The following is a 10775-nucleotide window of genomic DNA, read 5'->3' on the forward strand; positions in this document are numbered from 1 at the left end:
GTTAAACTGTGATTAGACATATCGCTTTGCCTCAAACTGTAATCTTTGGCGGAGTAAACACCGTGAAGACTGAAAGAGGAAGATAACGGTACTGTGCTGGTGCCAGTAATGTGTAATGTTGAGGACTAAATTCTGGTGGAGCGAAGCACATTTGCAGTGTTGTGCCCACTCAGTGTGCAAAGGCTGAGCAGCGTCTCGCTCTCGTTAGAGGTTTGTTTGGTTCTGGCTCATCATTCCGCCCCCCTCCTGCCTGCAGAGGTAAGAACCATATCTTCTTTTCCTCCCTGTGCACCTAAAATTATCTTGTATTACTTTATGCATCATGGTCTAGATTGATGGATGCAACAAATGACTCTTCTCTTGGGAGCATCCATGCCAACCTCAACAGTGCCTGCCAAGACCTGCTCTTTCCCCTAGGTGCTACACTTCAAATCTTAAAACTTTTATCATTTTTGTTGGCAAATATCTTTGTAAACCCCTAAACTGTCAAAAAAACAGTGTGTGAACATGGGGGGAGAGGTTGTATCGCTCGGTGGTTTCAGAGCTAGAGGGAAGAGGAGACCCTGCCAAGTTCAGCTGTCCTGGGTTGGCCATGGGAGCCTGTCATAAATATTTTAGTAACAGAATTATTTTAACTTTATTTTAACAGAGAGTTTAAGCTGTTTGTTCAACTTAAAATGGTTTTAAAGCAGTGTGCTTCCATGTGCTGCTTTCAGATAGGAGAAGACAGCGTGAAATGTTAATTGGCTTCGTCTAGGAAGGAAACAAGGATTTCACTTGATGGGCTTTCCTGCTAACCATCTGCCTGAGGATAGTAATGCCACTCAGCTCATGTTGCAGCACAGTGCGGAGCTGGGTGAGCTCCACTAGTGTCCGCTGCCTCCCTCATCCCACCATCCAACCTCCATCTCATCTAATGCTGCAGCCTACTGTAGACTTAGGTGAGGTCCACTGGTCGTGGTCCTCATTCTAGGGGTGGCAATGGGGTGGTGGCCTGGCCCAGCAGCAGAGGGCAAATAGGGACAAGTGGTTTTCAATCTGAACATGGATATGAGCTGGGGTTTTATTGTTTGTTTTGGTTTGTGGTGGTGGTGTGTGTTGTTTTTCTCAAATGCGGGAACTGTTCGGAAAATGCTGAGAACTTGGCGATGGTCAGCAGTGGAGGTATTTGAGGCATCCCAGCTGGTATTCCCTTCCGCTGCGTCTCGGCCAGGGCGGCACGGGCAGCCTGAAGCCTGCCCTGTGGATGGGAAACTGGCTCAGCCATAGTGTGGGTTTGCTGCTGCCCTGGTCCCAGCAGTGCTGCGGTCACAAAGGGGAGCTCTGCATTCTCCCAGCAGCCACAGAGCTGGTGCTGAGTGCCAGCAACCTTTGATGCTGGAGGATGGTGTTTCATGAGAACAGCACATCTGGTCATGGAACTTTGCTAACAGAGAAGGCCTCTGCAAGCCTGGCATGGCCATACAATGGTGACACTCTCTCCTTTCCTTTCCTTTTTGCACCCTTTTATATTTCCAAGGTTTGCCATGTCCTAAAAAGAATCATGGACTGGTTTGGGTTGGAAGGGACCTTAACGATCATCTGGTTACAATGCTCCTGCCATGGGCAGGGACACCTCCTACCAGACCAGGCTGCTCAAGGCCCCATCCAACCTGGCCTTGAACAACTCCAGGGAGGAGTTATCCACAACTTCCCTGGGCAACCTGTGCCAGTGTCTCGCCATCCTCCCTAAAAAGACCTTGTCCTGGCTCAAACCAGCCTCTGATAAAGGCCAGCACCTGCCACCCTGGTGGGTCTGTGCTGGGGCTTGGCAGACAAGCCTGGAGGAGACGGTAGCTGGCTAATGCCTTTGGAGGTAACAGTTAGTCACCAGGTCCCAGAAACCCCTCAGTGCATTAAGCACCTGATGCCCAGGAGATACTTTCCTTCAAAACCCCTCCCAGTCTCCCCTGTTCTTCCCAGGACCTCGTTGCAATCAGGACCAGCCACAGAGCTCTCCCTGAGGAGTAGATGACGGTGGTGTCCAGTGGCTTCCACAAGTAAACAAAGATCTGCCCCATGGCTTGGGCACAGGGTTCTGCTGCACTAGGCTATGGCAGACCAAAGACAAATGTCCTTCGCCCTCCTTCCAATCTCCCCCTCCTCCTCTCAGGACCCTGTTGTGGCCGGGAACAGCCATGGAGACCTCCCTAGGGAGCGTGGGGCTGCGTGAGAACCACACTCCCACGTATAGCTCTGAAACAGAGTGCAGCTGAAAAAGCATTCAGTGGGCAGGAGCAAGCCTTGACGTGGATCCCCGTTAGGAGGTATTTTCCTTCAGTAGGCTGGGGGCGGGGGGGGAGAGACACAAGCCCCAAAAGCAATGAAAAACAAAATGGTTTCTGTGGCTTTCCATTTAATTCCAGGATATAATGAATGATTTCCCAAAAGGGCAGAGAGGAGGTGGGATGCTGCACACCTTCACAGTGAGGTCAAACTAAATATAACCCATGTTTGCACCTCGTTGGTACCTGTCCTCTGCAGAAGCCATGAAGACCTGCATGCAGTTGGCTTGCAAGTCCACATCTGGCAGGACTTTGCACACAGCCCATGCAGTGCAGGCAGAGGCAAGCAGCAGCTGCCTGCAGCCCCTTTCCCTTTGGCAGGGTCTAGTGTCACCTTGAAGGTCCAACATCACATGTCCCTGGACCTGAGCATGGCTCCACAGAGGAGGAGAGGAGCCTGAGGGAGTGGTAGGTGCAAAGCTGAGGCCACGTGCAAGGACAGCACTCCAGCACGGGATGGGAGGCCACCTACATTGCAATGTTGTGGTCGCGCCTCGGCAGACGCAGGAGGAAGGTCTGTAGGGAGCCACTGCGTGGAAAACCTGCTCGCTCCTTCTTGGACTTCCAGGTATCCTCCTCCACAGAGTAGAGGAGTGTCAGCATCTTGTTGACAGTGTAAACAGTGTCACCCTTGATGACAGCAGTGAAGAGGGCTCCTTTGCTGTTCATGAACTGCCCGGGCAGGGAGGTCCACTGCTGCGATGTCAGGTTGAAGCAGTCAATGACACAACGCAAGAAGTCATCCAAGGGGCCATTTCGCATGACATAGAGGTTGTCACGGTGGGCCACCATGCAGTGCCCATAGCTCTGATGTCGCTTGAGCTCTGTGATGGGAAGCCATACATCTTGCTGAGTCTCATACTCGTAGATGATAGTGGTGTCCAATGGCTTCCACAAACAAACAAAGATCTGCCCTATGGCTTGGGCACAGGGTGCTGCTGAGCTTGGCTGTGGCAGATCAGAGACAAATGTCCAGGTATTGGAGGCCACGTCATACCTCTCCACAGACTTCAGTGAGATCTTCTCATACTCCCCACCGATGGCATAGAGGTAGCCCTCGTGGCCCACCAGCCTGACATCGTAGCGCAGCTGATGAGGGCTTGGGAACTCACTCCAGGTATTGGCATCAGCATCATAGCAGAAGCTGCTCTCCACCACCTGCTTGCTGGCTCCATAAACGCCACCCACAATGTAGATCTTATTATCCATGGTCGTAATGCCGGCTAGGAATGTGCTGGCGGTCAGCGGCAGGCAGGAAAGGGTCCTCCATATGTTTGTCTCTTCATCCAGGTAGCAGATGGTTCTGGAGAGGTCCTCCAAGAACTCGAATGTGGGTGTGTGGGCTCCCACTGCCACAAAGGTGCTGGGTAGGAGGGCTTCCACATAGGCCAGCAAGTCGTCGGAGAGGCAGTCCAGGTACTCCTCCAGCTCCGCATAGCTGTCCCTGATGTAGAGGGCGGCACAGTGGAAGAGATCCAGGAGGCCAAATATGTCGGCAGCTTGATACAGCAGGATGCAGTTGTCAGAGTTGATGGAGTGGATCAAGAACTTGGCCAAGGGCTTTACCTGCAGGAAGGCAGCACACTCAACGGTCTGGATGGTCTCTTCACTGCCAAGGATGGGCCTCTTGCCTGCCAGCACCTGCAGCATGGCGAGGAACCCAGCCGCACTCAGTTCCCCCAGCCTGATCTCCTCCTGCGTGCTCTCCTTCATGCCAGAGCGAAAGAGGGCACGGAAGTACTCACTGCTCTCCACCAGCAAGGTCTTCTCCACACAGAATGACTGCTCCTCCACCCAGATACGTACCCGCTCTGGGGGCCCTGCCCGGGAGCCTTCATCCTCCGGGGTCATCCTCACCTGGGGGCTCAGTGGCTCTTGGGGTGGGGGCAGCACCCAATGCTCCTCCGTGCTATGCCCCTGTGCAGCCCCCTCCTGCCTCCACCACTCTTTGATGCCTTTAGTGCTGCCCGGCTGCCGCCACACCACTGCTTGTAATATAAATACCTCCCTCTAAAGATAGCAGAGCTCGTGACCGGGGTCCTTCAAAGGCATCCGCTGGGCTCAGCTGCCCACCCAAAACACAGCAGGGCCCCGGCGTCACCGGCCGGTGCGGGTCAGGGCAGAGGTGCCCGACTCTATCACGGCTTGGCCCAGAGGGGATGTCCAGCCACCCTGGGAGAGATGGGTGTCACTCTACCCACTCTCAGTCATCCTCCCTGCGACATCCTAAAGGGACAGTCCCCACCCTGGGGAGGGCAACACGTTCGCATGTGCCACTCTATTCTTTTTTTCTTCATAAAAAGTGGGTTTTACAACCACAGGGAGCAGCAAATCTCAGTGCCATTCATGCCAGTCGAGGAAAAGGGGCTTTGCTGCCCTTGAGAGTGGCCATGGGCAGACAGGGGGCATTTATGGGGCTACTCCCTCCCCAGGGAAGCCCAGTGAGCAACATCCATCCCTGGCACATGGAGACGCAAACCAGCCTGAGCCTCATCCAGGATCCTGTGGTGAGAACAATGACGTTCAGCAAACCCCTTCTTTCCAGAAAAGTCCCCTCCGGCCACAGGGCTCACCCTGCTCCCCTGTAACGCTTTGTGGGAAAGACTCACCACCCCCTCCAAAGTCCTGTAGAGGCTGATGCTGAAGAAAAGTGTTACTTGTGGCACATCTCTCATTTGTGTGCTATTTGCAGCTTTTTCTGGCTAGAAATCCCATTTAACCTCTGCCATGGGGTGCTAAGAAGGGCTGGCAACTAAACTCTCAATTCCCTCCATCAACACCTCCAGCAGGTCTTCATTTTTGAGGCATAATTTAATCCAAGCAGCCTAATGATGCATAATTTAATCCACTTTGCCAAAGGTGTGTTTTTAACTCCCTCCTTTGCCCCTCAGCCCAGCTGGGAGCTCCTGGGGCACCGCGTGATGGCAAAGCCATTACCCCAGGATTGTGGTTCCAGCAGGTTCCCCAAGAAAATCTCAGTTTAGGGGAGAAAGTGACAACTTTGCACTTGTGTGACTGCCATTGATCTTTACTTCTACAGAGCTAAAAATCCCACATTTAGCTCTGATTGCTTTTAAGCATCCTTGAACTATGTCTTGTGGGAGTCTGGGGTCCCTGGAGGGGCTCTGCTTCCCACAGGGAAGTCATCCCCATCCACTTCATTTTCGCCCTCTCTGGGGCTTGCAGGGACTTCCACACTCCCAGACTATTTTGGGAGGGTTTAAAAATATCCTCCCTGCATTAACGGGCAATAATCCCAACGGCACAGCAGCCCCGCATGTCCGCGGAGCAGCCTTCGCCCCCCAGTCCTGGGTATGTCCCCTGCAGAACCCCCTTGGGGCCAGCCGGGGGGCTGGATCCCGCCGTCCTGGGCCCCGGGCCCCATCCCAAATGGCTGCAATCGCCATGACAACGCTGACTTCAGCCTCCACCACCTACTCGGGCTCTGAGCCTGCTGGGTGCTGGCTGATGGCTTGGTGCGGGCAGCAGCGGTGAGTACTCCTTCTGCTCCCCTTTCCCTCTCGGTATCACATCCTTTGGGTGGAAAAAGGGTTTTTTTTCCCCCCTTCTTGCTAAGTCTCCTCCAGCAGCAGGAGGTGCCGGTGCTTAAATGCATCCGAAAGAGCTGGGCAAGTGGTGGGCAGGAGGGTGGCTGTGCTGGCAGCATGGCTCCTGCCTGCGGGAGGTGTCATGAGTGCACCGGCCTCAGCCAAGGGAGCGGGACTGGGCTTTTCCTTGCTGGGGATGTGGTGAAGCGCTGGGGACGTGGTGAGGTGCCAGGACACAGAGAGGTGCCGGGACACAACGAGGCGCTGGGTGTGCGGTGAGGTGGATGCTGAGTATAGACACAACGGGTTTCAGGGCGAGACGTCCCTGCCCAAAGCTTGGGGAGCTTCAGGGGCTGGTGCGTGCTCCGTTGAAGGGACTGTCTTCGGGATGGCCAGGACAGCGTGTCCAGCCCGGCGTCGGTGCAGCAGCTTTCCTTACAAGGAGTTTGGCTGGGGCCCGAGCGGCGGGAGCCGCGTTCGCCTCCGCCTGTCTCATTCATCAGCAGCCGCAGCAGCTCAGGGGTTGCTGCTTCCCCAGCCCTGGCCTCAGCCTTCACGCACCCTGGTGAGCCCCACGTCTCCTCCAGCGGTGGGTTTTAAGGTGGGAGGCTGCGTTTCTCTTCCTTTTCTTCGGCGTGAAGGGTGGGCAGAGGGATGAGGGTGTCCACATCTTTGCTGGGGTGATATGCCGACTGCCAGCGTGGGACGGCGATGCTGGCTACCCTGGCTCCAGGATGTGGATGGAGGAGAATGGATCCCCTTCCCCAGTGCTGGTGGGCCACCCTTTCCTCCACGCTGGGGTACCCCACCAGCCAAGCGGTAAGGAGGTCCCCATCTGGAACGGCAGCGGGTGCCCCACGTCCCTCCCACTCTCTCCTGCAGGACGGAGGATGTCCTCGATGTTCGGCAAGCCCCGAGCCGGTGGCGAGCGGCAGCTCCAAAGCCCCCTTGCCGAATGCAATGTGGCCATTCTGGGGTGCCGAGGGGCTGGCAAGTCAGGTGAGACAGGTGCCCCAACACCACAGGGATGGCCGGGCATCGGGGGGTGCCGGTGTTGGAGGGAACGCCCGCCTCACCAACCTCTTTCACCTCCCGCAGCCCTGACTGTGAAGTTTCTAACCAAGAGGTTCATAAGTGAATATGATCCGAACTTGGGTAAGATGCTTTTCCTTGGATATTTCCCCTCCATTGTCCCCCATGAGCTCCCACAGAGCATCCTTCCCATCTCCTGCATTTCCCATGGATATGGCATTTAGAGGGGGGAAAAAACCCAAACCACTTAAAATTACATGAAAAACAACAGAAGGGCTGGATTTGACCCTAACCCGCCTGTAAAAACAGAGGTGAAAGCAACGTTCTCTCTGCGGGCACATCCCGCAGGGAATGTCGGCTCCTCATATCACCCCGAAGAAACTGAAAGCTGAATTATTGGGGGTCCTTTTGGAGCATCTTGTGCCTCCTGCTCATCCTCAGGATGTCGGGCAAGGGAAGGGTTTGGATGGTGTGCAGGGGCCGCAGAGTGGGCAGCCCCGGAGTCTGTGTTTTGCAGTTCTGGGCACTGTTTTTTCCACTCATTTGTGTAATTAATAACTGTTTTCCTAGGCCTGACTCCAGGGTGCAGGGAAGAACCATAAATGATTTATTGGGGACATTAGGGAGATATGGACCTTGTCCAGGAGCCGACTTCAGCCAGTAATAACTCAGCAACTCTTAGGAAAGGAGAATAAATCCTTTCCTCCTCAGATCTTTTTTGGGAATGCAATTTCATCTTCCCATGTCAAAACCTTTCCGAAACGCATCCATTAGGACCTGGCTGGGAGAAGGCATCTTTCTCCCAGTGAATGGCTCAGCAGCTCTCCCTCCTGCCCTCCTTCCAGAAGAAAGCGGTGCTCCTTTTGGCTGATTTATAGGGAAAGAGCCCCAGTGCCAAGCCCCCTGCCCGCTTTATCTCGCCAGGTCATGGCAGTTAGATAAGGGCCAAGCTCTGAGCGCAGTGATGGTTGTGCTGGGCTCCTTCCCCTCCCTCCTTCTCCCGTGGGAGCCCACGCTTGCAGCACGCAGAGGGAGACAACTGCTCCTAGGTGGGTTTGCCCAGCGGCACCACGACCAGTCCCTCAAAATAATGTTGTCTCAGAAGGAACAAGGTGGGAGGCATCAGTGGAGGATGCTCCTCATCAGGGGCTGAGATTTTTCCATTGTGTCCCAAGCACCCAGGCCTTTGCTTGGCTTTGGAGAAGACAGGACACCCGAGCCCATCCTCACAAACACCCTTTTCCTTGCAGAGGACACCTACACCTCAGAGGAGTTGGTGGACCAGCAGCCTGTGGTGCTGAAGGTGATGGACACCGCTGACCAGGTGAGGCATGGGGACACCGACGGTGCCAAAGGCCCAGTGTGACCTGGCTGGGCCATGGCTCAGCTGCTCCTCTCGCCCCCAGGATGGCCCTGGGAACTGCGAACGCTACCTGCGCTGGGCCAACGCCTTCCTCGTCGTCTACAGCATTGATGATAGGAAGAGCTTCGAGGGCTGCCAGCGCTACCTGGAGGTCCTCGCCCTGCATGTGAGGGGCTGCCAGCACCGCTGCCCCATGCTCCTGCTGGGCAACAAGCTGGACATGGAGCAGTACAGGTATCGGGTATGGGGCAAGGCTGTTTTTTGCTGGTGAGGGAAGAGCTTACAGATCACCCTCCATCCCTCCAGCTGGGATGCAAAACCGAAATCTGATTTATTTGTAGTTATTTCCACTCCTGCCGGTATTTGATACGTCCTCCCATATCTCTGAGGTTCCTGCTCTCCTGCCTGCAGGACAATGTGTTTATTTTGAGCCCTCTGGCATTTTCAGTGAGGTGTTTTATGTCTGCATGGTAAAGCAGCATCACCCTCCCCAGGCAAGGGGAGCTCCTGCTCCTCACTCTCTCCTGGATGTGCCCTTTCTCTGGAGCCTTCTCTTGCTCCATCCCAACTGCCAGGACTGGTGTGTTTTTCTGCCTTTTCATGCCACACTGGGGCCGTGCTGAGCATTGGTCCCACGGGTCCTTGAGTCACACGTGTTGCTGAACCCCCCTGTGCATCACTGAAGTCCCCCATGTTCCCAGTATGGAATCTTCTTCCCACAGCAAGGACCTGCCCCATCTCCTCCCCACTTCCCAGTGCGCTGCCATCACATCCAGCCCCCTGTGTCCCTGTGCCAGGAGCTGCATGATTCCCTAGGGAATCTCCATTGCTCTGGAATTTCAGGAAAGGCAAAACTCTTTTGGACTCATGCCTTCTGCTTGTCCCAGGAGGAGGGATGAGCAGGAGCTGCCCCAGTGCTCACTGGGGAGCAGGCATGGGACGCAGGTGCCATTGCTCCCTGTCTGTACCTCTCACTCCCAAGGGATGCTGACCCGTCCTCTCTGCTCTCGCCAGGCAGGTGTCCACAGCCGAAGGGATGTCCCTGGCAAACAGGTTTGGGTGCCTCTTCTATGAGGTGTCGGCGTGCCAGGACTTCACGGGGGTGCAGCATGTTTTCCATGAAGCGGTGCGGGAGGTGCGGCACCAGGTAGAACAGAGTCTGCCCGTCCGGCCACTCTTCATCACCGAGGAGCGTTCCTGTCCGCCGGTGGCCATGCCGGTCACCCTGCCCACTCGCCAGGGCTTGGCCAGCTGCACCTTCAACACCCTCTCCACTGTCAACTACAAGGAGATCCCCTCAGTGGCCCAGGCCAAGCTGGTCACCGTCAAGTCCTCACGGGCTCAGAGCAAGAAGAAAGCTCCCACGCTCACCTTGCTGAAAGGTTTCAAGATATTTTAGGATGCAGCCTGCAGGGATGTAGAGGGGGTGGTGAGAAGATCCCTTCCCCCCGGCTTCACAAGGGCTGAGACCATCCAGGATGGACTCACGGGCACTGCAGCAGCCACTGGCAGACAGTGGCCCCAGTCTCTGCACTGGGACAAAGCCTGTGGTGGTGATTTGGGGTGCCGAGAGGCCAGAATCAGCTGTGGCATCACTCTGCCTGCCCCTAGCCCGGCTCTCATCACCCCTAGCCAAACGCTGCTGTGATGTTCCCTCCCTGTCCTGCTACCAGCATCAGGGGCCACTCCAGCTTTCCATGCAGATCCAAGCAGCTCCTGGAGAAGCAGGAGCTGAGGGAGGGTGAGGGCCATCCCCAGGGCTCCCCGGCTGGCTTGGGCACCTGGCACACAGCAATGGGAGACCAGAGGGGGAATTTATCATTAATCATACAGGGAGGCACCCGTCTCATTCGTCTCATGGGTCCCCTGGCTCAGCAATAAGTAGGAGGAATTTCTGGTTTTTAATCCGAACAAGAAAGGTGCAGATATTGTTCCTGCCAACTAAAGGCCTCAGGTGCCCTGAAACCAATTGCCACGCATCAAAATAAGTCATACCAAAATAGCTGAGTTTTCATCATCTTTTTATACAACAGTTTTCCTTTTCAAAGGCTTTGCAAGGAGAGCTGTGTCACTGGACATGCTCTGAAAAGCCTTTGTTTAAAAGACTGATGCATTTCCAAAAATGTCTTTAATTATTTCCTGGCTTCCACACGTGCCCAAGGAAGGGCGTGAAGGGAATCCTGAAGCAGAGAAGGCTCGACATGTGCCCAAGCCAGCACCAAGAGCTGTGTGTTTAGTTTTATTTGCTTCGGGTTAAGTATTCTGCTTCTCCCTGGAGTTGCAGTTACTCTGCAGAGTAAAATATCCATGTGTATATTTGTACATATATTACACACACATATATATATATGACCTTACTGACAGGGAAAGAGAGATATTCAATATGGGATTTTGATCAACCACTTTGGAAAGTATTTTAATAAAGATGATTTCTGAAAAGAACAAAAGCGCCTCTGCTTCAGCGTGGCTGTTTTCCTGACGGGATGTGACTGCACGTTCCCTGGCTGA

The 10775-nt window shown here is 54.7% G+C and overlaps 2 protein-coding genes across 7 annotated transcripts; one reads left to right on the forward strand and one right to left on the reverse strand.

Annotated features, from left to right (window-relative positions):
- The first annotated feature begins 136 nt into the window (after window positions 1-136).
- On the forward strand, window positions 137-10697 carry RASL12 (RAS like family 12). Of its 6 annotated transcripts, none has more exons than XM_054077377.1 (6): window positions 137-258; window positions 6755-6871; window positions 6971-7027; window positions 8155-8228; window positions 8311-8501; window positions 9282-10686. In XM_054077377.1, the coding sequence occupies exons 2-6, from the start codon at window positions 6763-6765 to the stop codon at window positions 9664-9666; spliced, it is 816 nt and encodes a 271-aa protein (XP_053933352.1). In that variant the 5' UTR covers window positions 137-258; window positions 6755-6762; the 3' UTR covers window positions 9667-10686. The 6 variants fall into 6 exon arrangements, with proteins under 6 accessions (XP_053933352.1, XP_053933350.1, XP_053933349.1 ...); XM_054077375.1 differs by lacking the exon at window positions 137-258 and adding an exon at window positions 5657-5815; XM_054077374.1 differs by lacking the exon at window positions 137-258 and adding an exon at window positions 5824-6437 and having other exon boundaries at window positions 9282-10685.
- KBTBD13 (kelch repeat and BTB domain containing 13) lies at window positions 965-4379 on the reverse strand. Its single transcript, XM_009565103.2, has one exon. The coding sequence runs from the start codon at window positions 4173-4175 to the stop codon at window positions 2793-2795; it is 1383 nt and encodes a 460-aa protein (XP_009563398.1). The 5' UTR covers window positions 4176-4379; the 3' UTR covers window positions 965-2792.
- Window positions 10698-10775: the final 78 nt, after the last annotated feature.

This window comes from Cuculus canorus, chromosome 12 (assembly GCF_017976375.1).
Source record: "Cuculus canorus isolate bCucCan1 chromosome 12, bCucCan1.pri, whole genome shotgun sequence".
Lineage (NCBI taxonomy): Eukaryota > Metazoa > Chordata > Aves > Cuculiformes > Cuculidae > Cuculus > Cuculus canorus.

Excerpts from the sequence above, each read along its gene's own strand:
- KBTBD13 (XM_009565103.2), bottom strand. The coding sequence starts at position 4,175 with ATGACCCCGGAGGATGAAGGCTCCCGGGCAGGGCCCCCAGAGCGGGTA.
- RASL12 (XM_054077378.1), top strand. The coding sequence starts at position 6,261 with ATGGCCAGGACAGCGTGTCCAGCCCGGCGTCGGTGCAGCAGCTTTCCT. Across the intron at positions 6,872-6,970 it reads CCGAGGGGCTGGCAAGTCAG|CCCTGACTGTGAAGTTTCTA; the intron begins GTGAGACAGGTG and ends CACCTCCCGCAG. Across the intron at positions 8,229-8,310 it reads TGATGGACACCGCTGACCAG|GATGGCCCTGGGAACTGCGA; the intron begins GTGAGGCATGGG and ends TCTCGCCCCCAG.